Source organism: Amphiprion ocellaris, chromosome 1, assembly GCF_022539595.1.
Source record: "Amphiprion ocellaris isolate individual 3 ecotype Okinawa chromosome 1, ASM2253959v1, whole genome shotgun sequence".
NCBI classification, from domain to species: Eukaryota; Metazoa; Chordata; class Actinopteri; family Pomacentridae; genus Amphiprion; species Amphiprion ocellaris.
Genome location: NC_072766.1, coordinates 3262230 through 3286769, shown reverse-complemented (window position 1 = coordinate 3286769; position 24540 = coordinate 3262230). Strand labels below are relative to the sequence as shown.

Below are 24540 nucleotides of genomic sequence, written 5' to 3'. Positions count from 1 at the left end.
AAATGCTGGTGAAATCCAGGCATTATTTTATCGGTTGTCATGATAGGCAAAAAAACCCAAGAACGATTGACAGATATTACATTTTTATACCAATATCGGCCTAATTTAGCCTTAATTTTGAAATTATTGAGGTATATTGGCACATTGCATAATATTGTGGGCTTGCTGGTAAATTTGCAATGTTAGTCTTAATCCTCTACTAGAAAACACTTTGGCTCAACTTATGTAGTTTAAAATATGCAGAATAAACAACAGTCACTCAGTTTTCTATCGATCTGTTGCACATGCTGAAGAAACAGTGAATAAAAGTTGAGGCATCAGTCAGACGATTTACTGAAACCACATTTTAATGATGTTAATCATCAGTTCATATAGGTTAAGAGTGATAACAGGATTATGAGAAACAGCCTCTAACAATGTTGCTAGTGATGTAGTCTGAAGGAGACGGTCTTAAATATCCATATAAAGACAAGGAACACGTTCATAAAAAGTACTTCATTGAACCTTTTTTTTTGTCCTTTTCTTTTGTTTAGGTTTTTTTTTGTTCACATTAGTTACAAGACCTTTACCAGTACTGTATTTACATAGTGCAAAAAACACACTTGCTGTCAATTAACATACTTCGAAAACACTTTGATGGAAGTCATAGCAACAAAAAGCCGACACGCAGCGTACCTTGAATCAAACTAGAAACACTTTCAGAATCCCAGGTATGATATTCAGTACACTGTCACCTCCCATGTCGCGACATTGGGCTTCACATTGCAAACAGCCCGACATACTGCTTTTTTACATACTGCATCGTTGTCGATGGGCTGAAATCTCACTATGATTCAATGTCAAATACCGTTATCAAATTGGATTCCAACTGGTAAAATGTCAAAACTATCAAATGGCTTTAAGAACATGATGATTGTATTGGTTTTTTTTAATACAATGCAAAATCAAAATCTCTTTTGTACACTTGTATTTACAAAGGTATGTGCATGACTTTGTGATGCCTTACGGTGGTGACTCAGCACTGCCCAGGGAGCTCCTCAACTCAACTGACTCTCGACTGGCGGTTGTCTAGAAAATCTGCTTATAAAATCTAGCCGAGCTGTCTACTAATTCACTTCACGGTGCATTTTTCAACGAGTAAACACCTGCTTGTCCACCAGTTTCCTAATTCTTGCTGTAAACTATACACACAGGCTTCAGTGCTTCACTATCTAAGAAATAACTTTACTACTAAGCTCTGTGTCTAGCTTCTAATTTACCACAACACTCGTAACATTTCTTTCTGGATGGAAAAGGATCTCAGTGTCGATAATAAAGCTGATAAAAATGGTGCTTGGAGCTTTGCTAAGAGACAGCTGGAGAGCTCCCTATCAGAGAACAAACACTAGAGAGAACAAAACAGGAGCACTTCTTTTTTTCTTTTTTTTATGAAGCACAGACAGCATCTGGGAACTCAAGACAATTCCATTCAGAGGAAAAAAACAACAACCCCAGATAGTTTCACACTAGGCAAGATCAATTTGACAAACCATCACATATTGTAGTAGAACCACCTAAACAAGGTTATATTCACAAAGCCTGTTTTGCTTCTTAGAAGTTAAGTCATTTGAATCATCTGAATACAGAATGAGACACTTATTATTTGAACATTAAAAAACACTCTCTGAAGACTGACGGCTGGGAGTGGTTTTGGTACGAAGACAGAACCCCTGACACTGTCATATTCGGTGATGAAAGCTAAACACCAACCAAGCAGTTAATAAGAAACTCTCCGAGGTGAAAACAAACACACACACATTATGTACAAAGATAAAGCCAATGAACACAGCAAAAATAAATGCAAACGGCGTGCCTTTCATGACACGCACAAGCACACGAATACTTGCAGAGCTGTAAACCTTCTGAGCTCTGAGTGAAGTAAGATGGGAGCTGAAAGGTTCCAACCCCCCTCCTCTGTGAGCTACAGACAGCAGTTCAACATTTTTTTACCACTCGTCACTTGCTCCCACAAAACGTCCCTGACTCTTATAAAGAGTTCAGCTTCGGAGGAGGAAAACCAAAAGCTTTCCTCTGAATTCAAGTGTTGCAGGTTATGGGCCAGAGAAGAGAGGGCGTCCTTTTAAATCACAGGAAGAGTTCTTTACTTCCCCTCAGACTGCGTTAGTTGTCAGTTGTGTGTTGGTCAGTTTCTCTGTGTTGTTAATGCTTTGCATGTGAGCATTGGTCAGTCGGTTGGATACCTGAGATTATGTCTGGTGTCAGGGGTTAGAGACGAAGGCTGCTGGCTGCTGTGAGGAAGATGTGTGAGAGCAACAAAGAACAGAGGGAATGAATGCATGTAACGGAGGGAAAAACTGATTTCAACCGGCGACTTTCTTTGCCTCCACTTGTTCGTTGCCCTCCATCCTCGTCTCCGTGATGTCCGCTGAATCGAGATCCTCCTCATCCTCACTCTGCCCTTTCTCCTCCTCATCTTCTTCCTCCTCCTCCTCCTCCTCCTCTTCTGTACTTTCTTGGCTCTTCCCCAGCTGCAGGTTTTCCAGGGTTTTTGACACCCAGGATTCGATGCGGCTGCTCAGGGTGGGCACCTCCACTGAGATAGGTTCAGGAGTGTAGTCCTCCTCCTCCTCGTCCTCCTCCTCGGCCTCCTCCAACATCCCCGGGACCAGGGTGGAGGTGGTGGAAGTGATGGAGGAGTTCAGTGGGCCTCTGCAGCTCCCGTCCAAAGAACCCGTCTCTGTGCTCTGCTGAGAGGCCAGCTCCAGCCGGTCGTCAACCCGGACCTCGTCTTTGTCGCCCTGCGTGGGAGGCCCTGTCCTGGGCTGTGGGGCGGTGGAGCTGGGGGGGACGGCGTTGGTGGTGGAGGCTGCATCGTTGTCTCTCTGGGCGGCTGTGGGAGGTCCAGGGCGACTCGGCTCAGTCTCTACAGGCTCCAGGGCGTCTGAAGTCTCCATCATACTCCTCCAATTGGTCTCTGAAGGAAAAATACAACTGTTAGGCTTCATTTTCTCAGATCAGCAACATTACAGATGACGGCACAATAAAGTGAGTTTGTGACCTCTAACAAAGTATCTACTCAGGGTGCCAAGTGACACATTTAACATGTCTGACGTTTTAGCAGTTCCACCAACGAGAGATTTCACATCAGATGTTTCATTTATATTGTTCTTTAAGTAGTCCTGTATAGCCAGACTATGCAACAGAAAGACTCAGCATTGTGTAGAATGGTCTGGTACATTATGACTCCTATGACTCAGCTTCAGGAGGAAAAAAAAAAGCTCTGACTTGTTTGGATTTCCTAAAATCCAATCACAATCACCTAGAGTGATGCAAAGCAACGATTTCTCTTTGAAGTAGTGATGAGAAAATAGTTTTGGTGTAACATCTACAAACAGGGAGATGCTGTCATTGAAATTAATAATTCAAAGAAAAAAAGATCGCAGGCCATCCTTATTTAAAACTTTATTTTTTTAGGATGGTAGGTGGCTGCCCAGAGATAGATTTTTTCTGTAACAGAGGGGAATTTAAAATCAGTAAAACACAGATAGAAGAAGCGGAGAAGAAAGCTTCGGACAACTGCAGGTTTCTATGCACAATCTGTATCCCCTGAATTGGACTATTTTAAGTTCCAAAAAAGTCAAATTATCTAATTAAAACAACAAAAAACAAATGCTATATAAAAATTTGAAAAATTAAAGTAATTTTCTGTAGCAGAACTTGGTGTTTGTCTTCTTTTCTTTCACTTTAATCATCTCAATGCATCAGACCTTTATAATTTTGTGTGGGCTTGACCTGGAGAAGCTAAATCACCTCAATTAGCTTCTACAGCAGCAGCAATATGTCTATATAGGAGGTCCTCAATTTATGACATCCTTGACTTAGGTCGTTTTGCTGTTACGTATGAACTGGTTCAGTGGAACTAGGTGGCGAGTGGAGCGGATGAATACGTCGTCACACGGCTTTGTTTACATTTTCACCGGTATTTTCCTACCAAGTTGTGCTTAAGTGTGAGCTAATGGTTGTTTGTCGTTACTGTAGTTGTACAAATATGTAAACTGATTGATATCGTGATGCACATACCGGCTTCGTTTACATTTTCACCGGAGTTCCAACTTATGGCGAAAATCGACTTACATCACACTGTAGGAACGGAACTCCGATGTAAGTCAAAGACCCCCTGTATTTATATGACAACTAGTATTTGTATTTGAGTAAATGATTTTAATACTTCTTCTACCATTCATTACATCTGACACTGAAAAATTATGAAAATCAGAGACCCAGAAAAGAGGGAGCTTACCATACTCTTTCTCATTGACCTCCGAAATGGGCTCAGAGAAGATGGAGCAAAAAGAGATGGCTGAAGCAGCAGAGTGGTTGCGTGAATGCCCCATGTGGTGCGGGACCTTCTTGTCATTTTTCAGCGCCTCCTCCGCCTGCTCCTGCTCCAGAGCTGACACCATGTCCTTGTAGGCCTTCCTGGCCTCTTCTGTCAGAGACACTAAGCGGTTGAAGAGGCCCTGAAGGACGTAGAAGCATTTAACCGAGTTAATAAGAGACAAAAACACACATGTTTACATTTTAAACAGCAGTTTGAAAAGCAGCGAGATAAAATTAAAGGTTTTAGTGCAGCAGAGCACCTTACCTCAGCTCCAGAATAGTTGAAAATGCCCACAACGCTAACAGGCACCAGCTTGTTGACGCATCGTCCAAGAGCTTTTCTGCCCAGGGCAAACACAAACGGGATCTCCTGCTCCCTCGCCATGGCGATTACGTTGTACAAAGCTTCATCCAAACCACCTGCAACACAGAAAACAATTAGTGACTCAAATATATCAAATCTAAGAAAATAAACCAATATAAAGATCAAAAAACACAAGATAATGACCTGAATGCCACAGTGCATAAACATGTTATTTTGGTATTACCTGTTAGCCTGAAAACAACATTAATGTGGAACCGCTGGGTTTGAGCTTGTGTATAAACATGTTTCTTTAAACATTTCTAGTCACCTGGTGAATACATGTCTAGCATTCACTCCTAAAGCTGTTTTTGGTCCCCTTGGGATCATTAGTTTGCTGCTGAGTGTGTCTGCCACCCTTTTGATGCTGGCTATTTAGTGTGTTTTCAAAGATTTATTGCTGAATAAAACTCTATGGAAGCAGCAAGTCTATGGGCTGGACAGCTAAACAAATAAAGAAACCTGGTGTAATCATTCTTTAAAAAAAAAAAAAAAAAGAGTGCAGCTACAGATTAGTGCGATCATCCTCTGTATGTTCACCATTACACGTAACCGCATTCACATGTCCCTTTATGCTTTGCTGTAACTACAGTTACTGCTTGTACTCTCTCATCCACCTCTACCTTTGTTCCTGAATCATGGTGTTAGATAACGGCCATGGAAGCGTTTTCGCAAATCATGATGTCACAGTAGATATAACCTTTGATCTTTTGGATATAAAATGCCATTACTTCATCCTTTTAACCTATTAGTCATTTGTGTGAAATGTCATCATAATTTGCGCGTGAATTCTTGAGTTCCGATCATAAACGTGTTCCACGAGGTTACAGTGACCTTCGATCACCAAATTCTAACCAGGTCATCGTTGAGTACAGGAGGAAGTCTGTGCCTAATCTGAAGACAAGTGTTCCTGAGATATCACATTTATGAGAATGGAACATACAGACACATAGCCTACAAACAGAAAGCTTTCCACTGCTGCTCTGGACACCTAAAAAAGTTGTGATTTGAACTTCAATCACATTTACAGCTCAGCTGGTCAGACGTCAGAAATGTTGCAACACACACCTTTAGCCTGGATCTTCTCACAGTTGGGAGAGATGATGACACACTTGATCTTATGCAGCTTCATGTGCTTGGTGACTTCTCTGAGACCCATGACCAGGCGGCGCTTGGACTTGGCCTTGGTAGGATCCTTCTGGTAGACTCGCTCCTGGAAGCGAACCAGCTCCTGCAGCAGCAGAGTCACGCTCTCGTCAATCTCCTTGCTCAGCACCTGGTTACAGTACCTGCAGAAGGAAAAAAAAATTCACAAGTAGTTCACAATGTTAAAAAGATGTTCTGCATCATCATTAGCGTTAACTGCAACAAATAAAAGCTTTAAAATGTAAATGACAATCTTATTAAATGATTAGTCAGTTAATAAAAACAAATATTGCAATTTTTATGTTGAATATTAAACATTTTCTTCTTCTTGTCTTTGAATTGTGATGAGATGCAGCTTTTTTTTAGTTTTAGGTTTTGGAGTGTTTGTCTGCAAGACAAACAATTTGATGGTATCAACTTGACATTTAGACAATCGTAGTGCGTGTTTTCACTATTTTGTCCTATTTTACAGACCAAACAGTCACCAGAAAAATAACTGTAAGCGCCAGCTATGACAAAAACAACTATTTCTGTTGAAGCTCGACAACATGTTAGACTTTGTTAACTTTAAAATGACTCTCACTCTATATTTATGCAGCTGTTCATTAAAACTTCATGTTGTTGGTTGTGCACATGCTATTATACTTTTAAATAATTGATCCACTTGTTAACTGGGATGCAGCCTCTAACAAAAGCAGCTCCATCAGATAACATTCATACTGTACTCCAGCAGCATTGGAGTTTGATGAAATGCCAATAGGGAGGTCAATGCAGTGTGGTCTGAGGAGCAAGTGTCCTGGCGGTCAGAGCTCAGAGGAGGAGCTTGGCTACAGAGGCCTTTTGGAGGCTTTAAATGCAAAATCTGTTAGAGACGGGTGGGCTGAGACAATAGGCCCACAACAGAGGACGCAGAGGGACAAAGCTGCGTTTGTGACGACCGGCATACATTTTGGCGGAGAAAGGACAATGTGCTAGACATCTGTGCCATACTCTACAATCCTTTATTGTACAGTTCCGCCCTTAAAAACACCCTTCAGCTTGCAGAGTTACGCTTCTCACAGCCAAGGCTCTGTGATTTCTGAGTGGGACAAATATTTGCTTTACTGATCATTTTGGTTTCCACATTTTTCAGACATTCCGATGCGAGGGATCCCTACAAAAGGTCTCCCTCGGTTCAATACTAGGGTGAACTCACTCTCTGAAACGTCGGCTGTGGATCTTGGTGATGGCATTTGAAGCCATGGGACTCCCGATGCCAGAGCTGGCGGGGGAACCCTGGGACACTGGGGTGATGCTGTACGGAGAGTTCTGACTGGCTGGCGAAAGAGATGCATCACTGGGCACGCTCAGGCCGTTCTCTGTGGTACAAACAGGCAAACAACAATCAGAAACTGTGTCATGGATAAAGGTACATGTCCACTAGATCCAGCAATTTCCCGCATTCTATTCATTGTCTATGCGAAACAATCGGTGCTGCATGCTGGTCCAGTTGCAGTGCGTCTCCCCGGAGCGGGCCGCAGCTCATTTGCATAAAGTAGACTCGACTTCTACTTCATGCAAATTCGATACGGCGTGCAAAGGTCCAACGCATCGCGAAACTTTCATCAAACGTCTAAACTAGCCGTTGGTGAATTAAAACAAGGACAGATTCAGCTACTGCACAGATTATTTCTTGTCTCAAATGCTTTCAGAAATACTTTTGCTTTTGACATTCACAAAAAAAATCAACCAAAATCCAGCGAATTTCGCTGGATTTTGGTTGATTTTTTGGTGAATGTTCTTAAAGAAAATATTAGAAGTATTACCGATATATATATATATGTAATCACTTTAGATATTTTTAGGATTTTTTTTGGAAGATTTTTACTCATTTTTTTGAAAGCATTTACAGGAATTTTCTTGCCAAATTTGGGGATTTTTAAAAATAAAACTTTTAAGGGAAACTTTGAAGGAATTATTGGAATTTTCTTCCTGAAGGTTTTGCAAATTTTCAGAAATTTGGGGAATTTTTTTGCTGAATTTTGGTTTTTTTTTTTCAGACAAGGAAACTATATTTTTTGCTGCCCGTAAAGGAGGACAACAGGAGGGTTAATAATGAATTCCCCTCACCTTCTTGGGAAGCAGGCTCTCGTGCAAGATCGTCAGTAAAATGCAGGCACTCGTCCCCATGTTCCACATGACCTGAAGACTCTTGTTCTAGACTTGACTTCCCTTTCTTCCCTTCGCGTTCCTTCAGAATGATCTGTTGGAAAACAGAACAAAAATAATGTAGAAGTTACAAATTTTGTATTAAGGATAGTTGACATCATCTAACTTGAACTTATTTACCTTCTTCAGAGCTGTGGGCCGTTTGACTTTGGGGATCTCTCTCTCCTTCCCCCTCTTGATCCGAGGTGCAGTGGAATCCAGGGCGTTGTGTGGGGCTGAGTATGGCTGCTGATGACCCTTCAACATGGACGGCAAGCTGGTGGAGCCTGAGCTGTGGAATGGAGTAGTTGTTCCAACTGGAGAAGAGGACAACAAAGTTAGTATGTAGGCAGAATCTGAGCATGTGTCCTATAGTCTCAAAAAAGAGCACTGAATTAACACATTAACTCATGCCACTTGTCTTATCCATACCTGTGAAAGACAGTGGCTTGGTATTGGTGAGTTGCCTGGCCTTCATAGCCTGCTGTTGCTTCTCTAAGGCTGCCAGCATGTCTCCCAGGTCCAGCTCCACAGATGTTTTACTCTTCTTCCCTGCTGCTTTGGTGAACGCTTCCTGTCGGGCGATGAAAGAAAAGGCACAACAAGGGTAAGAGGGTAATCATAGAGCAGGTGGCAGTGAGAGCCAGACGGTTGGGTTCATACCTGTAATTTCTTCTGCTCCATGCTGATTTCAGAGTACTCCTGTGCAGTGGCCAGAGCAGCAGCCAGAGCCTTCTTCCTCTGGCTCTTGGCCCTCTTGGGAACAGAAGTGGTGATGGGGATGGGTGTCTGCACAATGTTGATCGGGGAGTTTTCTGGAAGATTATCCAGCTGTGATGACACAAAGTAGTATTTAGTGACAATGTAAAGACCAACAGATATAAGAGTCAGTGATCCAGTTGTAACACACACAGAAAAATGAAGCAATCCTTTCAAAGTACTCTCTTTGCCTTTCTTAAGTGCCTTTAGTTTTCAAATCACATAGAGTGTCGAGTTATCACAACATTCACACACTGAACAATATATCAGTGTCACCGTGGACCGTCTGATGTGGAGAAGTGTTGTAAAGTCTGCCAGCGACACACCACACAGCTTGCTAATAATTTAAGAAGGTAATGTGCACTGACAAGTCCAGTCAATACAGGCAATGACGGTAGCTAATGCTAATTCCAAGCTTCAATGCTGCCACTGAGGCTATGTGCTGAGTAATTTACAGGGACTGGCCATGCTGGAGTGGTAAATAAATTATTTTCTGGGGATGCATCTGATTTAGTATTTCAAAACTAAATCATAAACAAATTCATTAAGTCACACTTGTTTTAATGCTCTTCTTGTCTTCATTTATGGGCATCAAAAATATTCAGCAAAAAAAATCCACAAATTTATGAAAATTTGCAAAACTTTCAGGAAGAAAATTCCAATAATTCCTTAAAAGTTTCCCTCAAAAGTTTTATTTTAAAAAAATCCCCAAATTTGGCAAGAAAATTCTAGTAAATATTTTCAAAAAATGAGTAAAAATCTTTCAAAAAAAATCCTAAAAATATCTAAAGTGATTACATATATATCAGTAAAACATCTAATATTTCCTTTAAGAACATTCACCAAAAAAATTTTTTTTTTTTTTTTTTTGGAATGTTCTGAAGAAACATTTTTAACATTTCTTGTTTTCCACCAAAAATGTTCAAAGATTTCCCAAAAAAGTTGAAAATGTGGTCATCAGAAGTTTCACTGTGAAAATATGTATTTTTTCCACATTTTCAAACTTCAAAACGGGTCAATTTTGACCCGTAGGGCGACACGAGTGTTAAAATTATACAAATAGCAAATCCTGAGCAAAACTAAACCAGTTCATATTGAATTTATATGCATTGTTTTTGAATAGAAGAGTGGACTGTCTATCTGAATGCATATCAGACCATGTAAGAGAGAGAAATACACATCCCTAGCATTTGATAACCGACAGAGGGAGCCCTCAAAGTAAATTGTCTTCTTCTTACCAGGTGTTTGGGTAGTTTAGGTTGCGTGTGCGTCTGAGCTGGAGGAGTTTCTGGTTTGTTGCTGCGTTGTGCAGCTCCTCCAGTAGCAAGATTTGGGAACTCGTCTTCATCCTGGCAAACATGTATGAGACTTTTTAATAACAACATAGAAATTCTCTAAAATAAACACATCATTAGTGTGGTGGGAACACTCTTGCATTGAGAATTCATTACAATAAAACCTTCTGTCACCTCGAAGTAGAGGGGCTCTGGAGTGAGGTCGGTGCCGGTGACTGCTGCAGGCTGGAGCCGAGGTTCTGACTGGTTGGGCGGCATTCGACCTGCATAGCCACTGTGGAAATCCTGCAGGGCAGATACAATGAACACGAGTCAGACGAGTAACACTGGTATTTAATAACTTTTAACCCCTCTGTGTATTTGTGCGCTTGCTGTCAAGTGAGAAACACACTGGAGAAAAAGAGCGAATATAGCAGCCTGCGAGCTAATTCATGCAGAGAGCTGTTTTTTTTTTTTTAAATCACTATTTCAAGGCACCTTAAAACAGCACAACATAATGCCAACGACTCACGTAGGTGTGATACTACATATATGCTAATTTTTTCTCAGGATGCCAGAGAATTACATGGATTTGCATCCAAAATTTCAGCTAATTATGGATAAGAAAATAGTGACACTGACTGTCTGAGTACAGTGCTTTCCTGCTCATCTGGCTACTCATTCTGTCAACTCCACTGTCTTTGTTGTTTACTGCTTATTTGCTTTCTTAAGAGCATTTTTATCTCTCCACAACATCAATATCCACATTTGGGCTCAGCTCCCAACAGTTAGAAAGGGGATTTACTGTATATTGATCCCTATATGCTGCTCAGTAAGCTTTACAGGATAGAACCCAGACATTGAAATTAACTGCATTTCACTTTTTTCTCATTACTTAATACAACAGCAGTCTTGTACTTAGTGTCTGCTCCAACTGGATCTACTTTACCTGTGAGAAGTTTCTCTGTTCAGGATTCTTCCTCTGATCTGCTCTGTGAAACTGGCCGTTTCTGTCCCCCCAGGACTTCGGCGTAGCCTGAGACGCTACGTTTACCCAGGTGCCTGCTACTGAAGAAACAAAGAAAAAAGTCATTCTCAAGTAAAAGAAACGCCTCCTTTCTTTCATAGTAAATATGACCATGAAAACACAACGTGACAGGGAGTAATGGAAGATTCTAACACCTCATTCAAAAACCATGGTGCATTTAACTTACCCGTCATTACGCCAGCTTCTACTCCCTATAAAACACAGAAAACAAGGAAAGGTTAAAAAGCTGAGCTACTTGTGTCTAACATGGTGAGGGCAAAAGTAATTTAAAGATTACATTACACTTCCTCCATCGGTGGTAACTCTACGCAGAACGCTAAAATATCCGATCTGTTCTTTCTGTTACATCTATGACCTCTACCAAGATTATTTGTTTGGCCTTTATTGGACAGTTGATAGTGTGTGAGTAGACAGGAAACAAGGGGAGAACAAAAGAGAGAGCAAGTGTGACGTGCAACAAAAGGACCCGGGCTGACCTTGGACGATGGACATTGTAGTTTTGTGGTATGTGCTGTAGTCATTGTGCTCCAAACGCTTTGAGTTTTAAAAGTATGACAGAGGTGACTGTGCAGTTAATGATGTAAAGTGTACTCCACCTATGCAGCTATTTTAAGTGCTTTGGTGCAATGCTCACGTTCACACAGCAAATTAACTCAGTTCAGCAATAATAATAATCTGACAATTCTTAAGCAGAATTGGAAATAAAATTTATTAGAAGTTTCACAAAATCAGAGGAGAATATGTAAATCTTTTGGTACTTTTTCCTTGATAAATGCATCAGTTTAAGCAGCTTTTGCTTCCAGATTGTGTTTTGCTCTTTAATAGTTCCACCAAATCAATCAGTGTAACTAAACACCCCAACAAATTCTGTGCCAGACACAAATCGCATTACTAGAAATACAGATGCTACGATTGAACTTTATCTGTGACTTTAAAAAACCTCAGCTTCTTACTTCCTGACTTGATATCTGTAGAGATTTTCACATACTGACTAATTTTGACACCGCCTGTAGCAAAGGCCCCAAAGTTATGTATATTAAGGCTATAGTTTATGTTGACATAGTGTTGGATTTCCTTTCTGTTGGATTTAGTGCCCATGTGAGACATGTGTGGGGAGTGATGTCATGTAGAAATGAGCAGCGATGAGTGACTGATAGTGTAATGGGTGACTGAAAAGCAACAGTCGGCAGAGAAATCCTTTGTCAGATGTTGGTTGTGTGTGAATCGAAGAGTGAGTATTTTCCAAGGAATGTGTGTGATGTTGTGGCTAGATAATGTTGTTGTCATGTTTATACTGTTTATTTAGTGGATATTTCTATTTTCTGCATATGCTTAATATGCTAATGAGCCGACATTGCTGCAATAGTATGCTCATTAAGTCTTACATGAGGCCACGCAGCAAGTTAGTACACGTTATGTGAAATTCATTATTAAATGTTTATTCTTTCTTGAACTGGTACTGCACTGTGCCTTTGTTAAGTCAGGAATGTAAAAAGAATAAGTTTATCATTGCCGTCTGAAGTTATGAGTGTTAAGTTGCTGCTGCTCTTCTGGTTTCAGAATAAGAGCAAGTGTTTAATTATGAAACGTAAGACAGGAAGTTGTATATTAATAAGTTCCACATAGCGGCAATAAGAGTCTTTTATGGTGTCTATGTATAGAAGTACATATGCTCATGACTGTAGAGCATTTGATTGCATTCCTGTTTGTCATACTTGTCTTACTGGAGTTAGATTATGTATTTAGATTTAAGTTATTGAGATACGTTTATTATTTTCTTTCCTTAACGAAAACCACAACCACAACTACAAGTAAACTACAATCAACCAAGTCTGCTTCTTTTATTCCTATACTCTGGAGAAACTGGCCTCAAGTGGTGTTCTGGCCGACACTCCCTGCTTGAATCTGGTGATAACACAGAACCAGTGCCTAAACCAAGTTCATATTAATATCTCCCTTATACTGCCGAACTGGCTGTGCAGTGCAGCACTAAAAGCATCGAGGAACTACTGCTGAGAAGAAGTATCACTTTACTCATTTAGATTCTATATTGTATTACAAATCTGTTGGATCTGGAGCTCATGGTAAGCAGCCAACATACCACAGGTGCTGCTGTGGACTCTGCTGTTCGCTGTGTTGCCCCAGTCGCCTGGTTGTGTTTGGGGCTACAGTAGCCGCTGTCACTGTCTATGTCAGCCTCACTGGCGCCCTGCTCATTGTAGCTTTCAGCTGGATGGGAGGCCCGTCTTCTCTTTGTTCGGTTCTTCCACAGCAGGGGACTAACTCGCTCAGCAGCACACCGCCCTGACACCTCCCCTGGGAAATCTGAGGACAAGGAAGAAGAAACTTAGACCTGAAATTACACAGAAATAAAGTCTCCAGTCATTGATTTAACCCCTAAAAACTAATCCCTGTATGCTAAAATTACATATTTAGATGTTTTTTTTCCAATAAAAATAATCTTCCTTCCTCTTTTCTCCTGCTGATCTACGTAATCCCATCTCTTCCTTTGGCATCTGAAGCACAACAGCTCTTTTATGACTGCTCAAACACTGTAAAACCTTTCTGTGTTACACAATGGTAAATTGAAACTGATTCTATACACGTTCAAGGCAAAAACTGATCCTGAGAAAGAAGCACCCTGCAAGTTGTCAGGATGAGATCCTTTGAGACATATCAAACAATAGAAGTTCAAATCTGTGGTTTTGAGACTGTTTGCCATGAAGTTGACATCTTATTTTGCTAATCATATGTCTTTTAGCACATAAATAAATAGCACATCAACATATTAATAAAGCAAGAAATCTAATTTTCACCACAGTGGGTCTATAAAATGGAATAAACTGCTATCATCATCAAATAAGGACATTATAGAGGCTCACTGAACACAAACTTGAACCAACTTATCCTGACTAATTGTATGGCATTTTTTGTATGTTTATGAAACCACAACTGAGCAAACTAACTATTTAAATGAGGTCAACAGATTCTCACTGGGAACATCATGAGCTGCACACATGTTAAACTTTTCAAACCTGAAAATCTGCATTCCAGGTCTTTCAGAAGTTAAGCACAAGCATCATCAGCATCAACCTGTAAGACCAGACGTGGCTCTTATTGTCATCGTGTCCTGCTTCCTCACTGACGAGAATGAGTCGGATTCTCAAGTAAAGCAGCTAACTTTAATAAAGTCTGGAATGTGTTGAGCTTCAGCTTCCTTTCAGCCCCAGGACTGAAGAGCATCATTCATGCTGCATTAATCAAACTCAGACTTTTCCATTGCTTCAGTTTGCACGCTATTTGTCTCTGTTGACAAGAGTTCCTTTTTTATGTCATTGATTTTCTTATTGTTAGATAAACTCTGTATAAAGCATGCATAAAGGAATTTTAAAGTATATTTATTTACTGCTACAGTATTATTACCGGTCTGCTGTGCTGCATCCACCAACATGACGGTCTTGGTCCTACCGTCAGGCCCTAAGGTGCACACCTCCTTCTGCACAGCTACATTTCTAGTTGGAGGCCGGCGACCCCGTGGAGGCTGACACACACCCAAATGTTGCTGTGGGAGAAAGAACAGCAGGCAGGGCATGTTTACTAAACAGACTGAGGATGAAGATGTACACTTTCTAGTGTAGAAATACCATATGGCATTAATGTGACAGAATCATGGTGAGGCTGCTGATACCTTTGGGAGGACATTCGATCGGACCATGCCTCTCCCCCTCTGACTGGCCATCCCATAAGTCGGCCCCAGAGGCAGCGGTCTTTCACTGACATCTGCAGAGACAGGATTGACCACTCCAGCTTGCACTGGACCTGCATAGGTGCCAGGGAAGGGCTGGTAGAAGCCCATCACAGGTGGGCATGGAGCAGGCATGATCTGGTAGTAAGCGTAGTCATTGGAGACGGGAGGCTGGGGGGAAGACAAGATGGGGTAGGCCAGGTATGGACCTCCAGGGGTGGGGTTAGGCTGCTGCCAGCGCAGCTCCCCTCCATTATACATAGGGTGTTGTCTGTGAAAGAACAGAGAGGACACATGGTGGATTATTTCTAATAATCTAGTCTTTCAACTAAAGCCGGGCTCAGACAACAGAAGTTTAAAAATCCTAACAGACTCGATTTCGGGTTACATCACACAAAGAAAAAATCTTCTCTCTAATCTCAGATATGCACACACTATAGTATTTGAAAACAATGGTGCTTCACACACTAAAGGACATTATTCAGATTATCATGCCAGAGGAAGCAGTGCACCAACTCATGTGATCTCATGGGGATGTAAACAAAATGAAGGCTGTGGGCCAACAACAAACTGTGATGCTATTCATACTTTTTACTGAGAAAAACCATAAGCAGAGGGCTATATTAGTCTGGATGAGAAAGCAGGTTGGAAAAATGTGGTCAACACAGTTTGTCTATTCTTTAGCTACAACTGGCAATGAAATTTATCTATCAGTTTTAATATGCATAGCTAACGTTTGCCTCGGGGGCTAGAATGTTTAGCACTGCTTGGCAACAGCGTCTACTGCTCCGGGAACATGCGTGATAATCGTAAGCATCATGGTTTGAACTTAGAAATATTAAACATGCCTGATATCACTGATGAGTCTGTGAGCTGTTTTGGAGATTAAAGACTGGATCTGTAAATTCCTCACACTACTAAATAATCTGAGACAAACAACAGGTCAGACCAAATTCTGAACAAGGTTTCTGCTCCAACTGTTGAGAGAGGAGAAAATAGGGACATTGTCTTCATAGTCCTGTAGTGTAAGCCCAGCCTATAAACCACCAAAGTCAGTCATTGATTGTTGAAGTCTTCCCAAATTCAGTCAAAAACTTCCTGTCACAATATTAACAGAATGATACTCCTTTTCCCATGAATATTACACAAAGTACTACAGAATACCACAAAATGTTTCACAAAACCAGAGAAGAAGCTTTAACTATAAAATGTTATTTTAATGTAGGCCAAGTTCTAACAGATGAATTTGCTATGTGGTAAAGTGCAGACTGAAAATAAATATGAACATACTCGGTTGATACATGGCTAGGGGATTTTGAATTAATCGTGACCTTGTGTAAGTTTTTTTTTTTGGACGTTGTTTCCTCTGTTTAAAACATTTTTCAGCTGTATTTTCTCTGGGAAGACTGATTATTATGCATCCTGCAAAATAAGATTTAAGTTCTTTTAGCAAGAGAGGGGTTAATAAGACAGTCTAATGTCTGTGATGCTGCAGTGACATGCATGCCAGCTGGTTTGTAATGGGCTATGTACATAGCATGCACAAACGCTGATAAGAATCCAGATGACATTTTCACAGCCAGCCCACTATAGCGGGCATTTCCTTGCATTCAAATAGTGGGGAAGGAAACAAAGGAACGGATGTGTGCAGGATACAGCAGATCATTCAGGACAAAGAAAGAGCCACTGGAAACATAGATTGTGGTTCCATGTAAACTCTGGGGAGACTTCCATTCATAATTAAGCACCGTTACAGTACAGAGCAATCTAACGGTTCAGCCTCAACAAACAACATGAAACAAAACAAAAAGAGACAAAAAATGTGACAAAAAGTTACAAAGTGACAAAAAATTGGACAAACAACAAAAACAAGACAAAAACTTACACAAATGACAAAAACGAGACAAAAAAATGACAAACGCGAGAAACAAAGTGACAAAAATAGACAAACAACACAAGGGAGACAAAAAACACAAAATGATAAAAATGATACACAAGACAACGAATAAAGCAAAGCCTAAAATGACAGAAATAAGAAAAAAACACACGCGAGACAAAAAGGAAACACAAAACAACAACGGGAAACAAAATGACAAGAACATGAGACAAACAAGTCAGACAAAAAAAGGCAAAAAACAACAAAAACAAGACAAAATACTGCAAAAATGAGACACAAAATGACAAAAGAACAATAAGCAATGTAGTATTTTACTTTGTGATCAAAACAACTTGTCATGGTCTACAAATTATTTTAAATTTATAGTTTTACTAATTTACAGTCTGCAGTTCATGTCTTCTCTGGAATTTTTACACTCTGGGGGCCGGATTGGACCCTCTGGAGGACCAGTTTTGGCCCACGGGCCTAATGTTTGACACCCCCTGCTCTAGAAGACCGCTGTTTGTTGTTGGGATGTCCAAAATTCACCAGACTTTTTACAATGCTAAACAGAAAGGCAATATTTCAAAGTTGACAGCACTGTCAAAATCCAGAATTGTCATGAACAGAACTATAAGAGTCATTAGTTCACAGTTAAATGCAGCGACTGCCTTTAGTTTCATCACAGGGTAACAGTACCTGTTGGGTTGGCTCTCCTGGACGAAAGGGTAGCAGGTGATGAGGTAGCTGGGTATGGGAGTGGTCTCCACACCTCCACTGCCTCCTCCTATACCTCCACCCCCTCCTCCTCCACCCGGCTCACCAGAAAGACTCATGCTGACCAGGGATCCTTCAAGACCTTTCTTCTGTGGGATGAACGGTTCCACTTCAGGTGAAAGCTTCACATCCTGTACAGGGATGAAGGAACAGCCCATTACTGTCACACTGTCAGCAACGGCAACCGGTTAATGGCTACATGATGCATTTCAGAGACACGTCTGCGCTTAAGACCACAGATTTCTTCTCTATATCCGTATTACAACAGATACATTTTACTATATTGCCATCCCACACCTATCTAATGAGATAGCCGGAGAATGAAAGTTCAATCCACAACAACACAGTCATGAAAATCCACCTACATCCATAATATGACTTTACTGCTTGGATAAGTTTGTGAGGATTGTTTAGCTCCGTCTCTTCTGTCTATTTCCCGTTAAAAACCTGAGTACAGCAAATGTCTAACAGGCATGGAGAGAGTGCTCTACATAGTCCAGCAGCTCACTGACCGACCTCTCATTTGTTTCATCAGTATTCATAGCAGAGTATTGCATTTCCTCATTATGTTCCACTTGGTTTATAGTCTTGAGTGCCTACAACCATCCATAAAAAAGGGACGGGAATTAACACAAGGACATAAAACTTTGAGCACAAATATGACATAACACAGGCATGCCAGAGGCTCCAAACAAAGCAGAGCGTCATTTTTGACGGTCACCGATATGACTAAGAAGTCTGCAGTTAGTTAAACAGTGATGAAGAATACAGCAAATGGCCTGGTTTTTGTTAAAATGGTCTATGCTGGAGTGAGTATCTGTACCTCACAGCCAAAAGGAGTTTTGTCTCGTAGTTATTTATCTAGCTGTTTATGACTATCATGTATTTACCTACAGCAAAAAAAAAAATATTCAAATGTTATTTTTTAAGTGGACAGTGGACAAACATTCAAACCTGAAGTATGATGCCTTTAAAAATCCACTAAGACCACCAAGGAACAAGCATTGGTTCAGAACCAGCTCTAAATTCTCAAACAAAAAGCTAGAAACAACAAGGAAGCTGGACTAAGATAGAAGATCGTCACATGTATCAGTCTCCTAACTGGTCTCATAAATATTTAAGTTTTTAACTAAGAATACAAAGAAAAGATTTGCCGATTACTTTAGAAAAAATCCTCCACTGTTACATCACTACAGTAAGACGTAGACCGCTTCCTGAAATCATTATTAAGCAGCAAAGTGGTAGTCGTAGGTATGTATCATGATGTCTTGTGGAATGAAGGGTAGCCAGAAGAAAAATGACTCACCAGCTGACAAAAGAATACAAGGTACGGCTATTTAAAAAACAGATTGGGTTTATGTAAGATGAACCACAACACAAAGTTTCAATCTCTGCGAATTAAACAAAATCTGAATAAATTAGGATTACAGCACTAGTCTCATTATTTAATAGTCACACAAAAAACTACTTCCTTGCACAAACTATACATACAATCAGAAACTTTATGAATTAATCCAGCAACTCAGTCACAAACAATGACAATAATAACTTTTTAAAGACCTTTATAAACATACTAGAGAGCTGCTTCTTGTCGGTCTAATTTTAAGGAACTCTTGATTTATGTTACAAGCACAACAAGTCAATAGGTGAGTTTCTGTGCTGTAGGAAATAAGACAAGTCGCACCACAAACAGCAAAGATTAGAAGAGTACTGGAAAACAGGCTCTGGACTAAAACACAGAGGTACTCCCAAACTTAATCAGCCACTTAAGACAATTGTTCTGTGGAGACATGGAGCCAAATGGAGCCAAATGGGCAGGATAAGCTCTGTGATTATACCACCTGACATACAGGCCTACAAATCCCATAAATAACTATTCGAAATCCAAAACATACTACTGTGTAATGTGCACTATTGTGTACCACATGCAAAATCAGAGTGATGCCTTTACATTACACACTCTAAGCTTATCAATCCATATTTTCAAGTCATAACTGCATTAAAATCATGCAAGATAAGGTCTATATAAATGCATTAACTTTTACTAGCGTGTCAGAGAATGCAAACTAGCAAGAATTCCTCCTAAAAACAGCAACACATAAGTATTGTGCAGGATGGAGGAAATGCACTTAGCATCGCCTGCAATGACATAAAACTTAAAATAGTGAATTGGATATTTCTTGTTGCAAAACCTCAAAACAGACAAAAAAACATAACAAACATTATTGTCCTTGGCTGTTTTGTTTCCATTGCGGTCTGCCAGCACCAGTCCTTATTTGACACCGTGGTGACATTGGTCTAACGAATTTTGCAAAGAATGACATGAGGTGACAGGGTTCAGCGTACAAAGACGCCCCCTCACTTCTCTGCTGCTGTGGTCGGGATGTATGAATAGAGTATCAGTGCAGACTGTGGATGTCACAGAGATAGCTATTGTCTCCCGCTGCTACTGTTTGTGGGTGCTTCTCTCAGTTGTTCTTCGGTGATCTACAGATCCAATCTTATCTCAACAGAGTCTTGGTAAATGTAAAGAACTACAGCGATAACAAAAGATTCTGAAACTCACAAACCCTTTTGGAGGTACGGCAGCCTTCATGTCCAGACCGATATGGCTGCAGGGTTCAGGGCGGCAGTAGTTGGTCTGATTCGGGTACAATGGAGCAGACTGGCTGATAGGTTGTTGTTATAGGATTAAGTTTGAGAGGATAAAGTAGGGACAGTACTACGGGATAAGCTAATTATCCAGCAAGCCATCGAAATGAGGCCTGGCGTGTACGCATGGAGCGTCTTGATTCCTCAACAGCAGTACGTTTCAAAAAAAAAATGTGAGGGAAGACCGAGCTGGTCAGGATTCATCCATATGTCTTTGTGTATCCATGTGCTAGTGAGAGGGTGAGTGAGAATAGCTGTGATTGTAAAAAAGGCAATGAGGTCAGAACCAGATGTGCATCCGTTGGGGATGACAGAAGTGCGATTAGATTGGGGTCTACTGATCTCACAAGCCTCTGTTTGTGTTAGCACTGATTCTCACCAGTTGCTTTCACACACACACCATCAGACGGTGTGTGTTTCTGCACTGAAAGCAGGGTTGGCTAGTTAGAAAGGAGCATATACATTATATGTACATTAAAGTAGGGGTGTCAAACATGTGGCCCGCGGGCCAAAATCGACCCTCCAGAGGGTCTGATCCGGCCCATGGGACAATTTTGTAAAGAGTAAAAATTCCAGGGAAGACATTAACTGCAGATTGTAAATTTGTAAAACTATAAATTTGAAATAATTTCTACAAGTTATTTTGATCATAAAGTGAAATATTACATTGCTCATTGTTCTTTTGGAGCTTTGTGTCTCATTTTTGTAATATATTGTCTTGTTTTTGTTGTTTTTTGTCGTTTTTTGTCATGTCTCATGTTTTTGTCATTTTGCTTCATTTTTGTCACGCTTCTACGTTCTGCCTTATTTTCCTCATTTTGTGTTTCACTTTATTCATTTATTGTGTATCGTTTTGTGTAATTTTTTGTCTCGTTTTTGTCGTTTGTCCATTTTTTTGCCATTTTGTAACTTTTTGCCTTTTTTTGACTCTTTTCTTTTTTGTTTCGTGTTGTTTAATTTTTTGTCATTTTGTTCTCGTTGCTGTAATTTTGTGTCTCATTTTTGTAACATTTTCATTAGTTTTTTGATGTTTTTTGTCTTTTCTTGTCCGACTGTTGTTGTTCTGATCATGACTAAATGTTTTGTGCCTTTGTAGACACTCTGATCTGTAAATTGTAATGTGTAAATGATAAACTGAGAAACTTCAGGTTGTTCATAATGTTTTTTTCATTAAATGTGAACATTTGAAGAACATACTTTTTTTTTGCACAAAAACAAAGGAAAAAATTGGAGTTTTATGGGTTAATATGGGGCTGCACAGTGGCGTAGTGGTTAGCACTTTCGCCTTGCAGCAAGAAGATCCCTGGTTCGCATCCCGGCTTTCCCGGGATCTTTCTGCATGGAGTTTGCATGTTCTCCCTGTGCATGCGTGGGTTTTCTCCGGGTACTCCGGCTTCCTCCCACAGTCCAAAAATATGCTGAGGTTAATTGATTATTCTAAATTGCCCATAGGTGTGAATGTGTGAGTGCTTGTTTGTCTTTGTATGTGGCCCTGTGACAGACTGGTGACCTGTCTAGGGTGTCCCCTGCCTTCACCTGAGTCAGCTGGGATAGACTCCAGCCCCCCCCATGACCCTAGTGAGGATTAAGCGGTGTATAGATAATGGATGGATGGATGGATGGGTTAATATGCTGCAATTTAACTCACTTTAGATCAAATTGGGCTGAATGTGGCCCTTGAACTAAAATGAGTTTGACACCCCTGCATGAAAGCTTTTTAAGAAGTTCACATTAATGAAGACAGAACTGATGAATATTACACCACTGGATTACACATGTTTAATATGAAACACTGTGAAAACCCCATGGTTCAGTGCTATAGATACCAGGGTGATTTCCAGAAGAAAACGCAGCCTAGGGACAGCAAACCCAAACCAAACTTTCTGCATCGCTACCAGCGTCAGAGGAATGTCATACATGCAGTAGAACCAGACATTCCTCTACTGAAACCTCTCCTCCACACACTCATGCACACATTCCTGCCTGCCTGAAACCTTTTTGGTAAAGCCAGCCTCTCCAGATATCGTGACAATATCTAAACAGCCCGCTGCCGCTCAGCTGACGCTCTAATTAAAACAAGTGCCGTCAAATGACAGCTCAGATGTTTAAGTTAGCTTCAGCTAGCTAGCCGTGCTAACATTTAACCAAGCCTGCCTTTCTGGACCAGAGTGCGGTCACAGATTAACATCTTAGCCATTTTGCAAAATGACCAAACAAACACGCACTGCCACAAAACAAACGAACTGGATCGAGGTCTGCCTTTTATAAAGTGCTTTGGTTACCGTTAGCTGTTTGAATGCTAGCTTACTAGCCGCTGCTTATCTTGTTGCATTTGACAAAACAGCAAAACCGATCGCGGTGTTCGCATGAATAAAAACTTAACTAGAATTAAACAACGGTGCTATTTGTGATAACAACAACTAAATACGCTCTTCCTGAATAACACGAGTCCCATTTTGGGGCCTCGACACTGTAAACTAACACTATGTTCCATTTCCATGAGCTAAAGCGTTAGCAGGACCCCAACAAAAACAAAATAAACTGTACCTTATTGTCACTTGCGTCCATGTCAGTCACCGACGCCGCTACAGACCGTCACTGACCACAACGTGGACGTCAGGATGCGGGCCTTTTTAATTTCTTCATTGTAAATTAGAAGCACTAAAGGCGTACAGTGACTCACACCCAGCTCCGACTGACTGGACTCCGCCGTTAACTGTTGCTGGACGCAGCTCCGTCCGCTAGCTGCGCTCTCCGCTGGCAGCTGAAGCTCTGAGCTACTGTCAGTGGAAATGGGAGTCACCTGGAACGGAAGCCGCCGAGGCCCAGAAAGCTCCGACGACTGGAAAATCCGGCAGAGTCAAGATGGGATATAGAGAGCAGAAAATATTTAAGGACTCCTGTCGCTACCAGTGCATTTCAAGATTCAAGAACTTTATTGTCACACACACAGCAGAAACACAGTGGTTACCGTGAGTGATGAAATTCTTAACCCTGTAAAACCCACTGCTGCAAAAATACATGAATTTATTTTTAAAGAATATTTCCTATGATATATTATTTTTGCTCATTTTCTCATTTTTTGCACATTTTTTCTATATAATGTCGAAAAATTGAAAAAAAACTATAGAAATATAGAAAAATTTTTTTATAAATTTTGAGTTTCACTTTTATATATATATATATATATATATATATATATATATATATATATATATATATATATATATATAAAAATTTAGTTTTATTTTTTGCTCACTTTTGTCTATATTTTGGGTTTATATGATATATATATATATATATATATATATATATATATATATATATATATATATATATATATGCGCATACATTATTGAAATTTAGTATTTTTTTTACTTTATTTATTGCTCTTTTTTCTATATTTGAGTCTTACAGGGTTAATTTGAGAGTTCCCTTCACACAACTAAAATAATGAAATGAAATGATATATAATTTTTGCTCATCTTTTTCTATAAAATGTCGAAAAAAACAGAAAAAAATTAAGAAAAAAATTATAGAAATATAGAAAAAATGAGCAAAAAAATTATTTTTTAAAATTTTTAGTTTCATTATTTTCTGTTTTTCTATATTTGGGTTAATATATATATATATATATATATATATATATATATATATATATATATATATATATATAAATAAATAAAAAAAAATTTCAGTTTTATTTTTTGCGAGTTCTCTTCACACAACTGAAATAAATAAAATGACAGAACATAAAAATGAAATAAGAAAAAATAATAATAAAATAGAATATAATAAGATAAAAATAGTTACAGATAAATTCTATGTGCCAATGTTGGCAGTATTGTAATACTGTCATGCGTAAACAGGCAAGGGATATGTTCAAAATATTGCTATTTATAAGACACTGCAGGTGATTCAGTAATTTAGGAGCCTGATGACCTGTGGATAGAAACAGTTTTTCATCTGGCGGTCCTTGCTTTGTCCAATATACAGTATTCAACCTCATGTGCAATACCTTTATGTGAAATATTTAAATAATATTCTAATTTATTACCCTGGTTTAAGCAAATGTATGTCTTTTTTACACAGTACTTCATTTAAACTTACTTTTACACAGTACTTCTTATTCTTCTTATACTTGTAGCATTTCTTATTTAGAATTCTCAGACTTAGATTTATTCTTTTAGTGTCGGTTGTTGTTGCCAGGTACTGCTCTCTATACACCAAGTCAAATTCCTTGTGTACCCACTTGGCAATAAAGGCTTTTCTGATTCTGATATATATTTCCCAAGAAAAAATGTCCTTGATCCTAAATTTCAGCTGGGATTTTTT

The 24540-nt window shown here is 39.8% G+C and overlaps 1 protein-coding gene across 2 annotated transcripts; it reads right to left on the bottom strand.

The window, feature by feature from the left end:
* Positions 1 to 329: 329 nt before the first annotated feature.
* secisbp2l (SECIS binding protein 2-like) lies at positions 330 to 23012 on the bottom strand. 2 transcript variants are annotated; one of them, XM_023265951.3, is made up of 18 exons: positions 22753 to 23012; positions 17476 to 17684; positions 14844 to 15171; positions 14579 to 14717; positions 13257 to 13480; positions 11322 to 11346; positions 11057 to 11172; positions 10303 to 10413; positions 10072 to 10182; positions 8738 to 8905; positions 8507 to 8648; positions 8216 to 8391; positions 7997 to 8129; positions 7083 to 7245; positions 5810 to 6030; positions 4646 to 4800; positions 4301 to 4520; positions 330 to 2974 (listed from the first exon to the last, which is right to left on the bottom strand). In XM_023265951.3, exons 1-18 carry the CDS (start codon positions 22771 to 22773, stop codon positions 2361 to 2363), a joined length of 3276 nt encoding a protein of 1091 aa, XP_023121719.2. In that variant the 5' UTR covers positions 22774 to 23012; the 3' UTR covers positions 330 to 2360. The 2 variants fall into 2 exon arrangements, with proteins under 2 accessions (XP_023121719.2, XP_023121718.2); XM_023265950.3 differs by having other exon boundaries at positions 11057 to 11175; positions 22753 to 23011.
* Between the last annotated feature and the right edge of the window lie 1528 nt (positions 23013 to 24540).

What these genes read in the sequence shown, in the direction of transcription:
- secisbp2l (XM_023265950.3), bottom strand. Translation starts at nt 22,773, where the DNA reads ATGGACGCAAGTGACAATAAG. An exon ending in GATCGAATGTCCTCCCAAAG is followed by an intron (nt 14,718 to 14,843) that starts GTATCAGCAGCC and finishes TTTCTCCCACAG; the next exon opens with CAACATTTGGGTGTGTGTCA. An exon ending in CACAGCCGACGTTTCAGAGA is followed by an intron (nt 6,031 to 7,082) that starts GTGAGTTCACCC and finishes TTCCTTCTGCAG; the next exon opens with GTACTGTAACCAGGTGCTGA.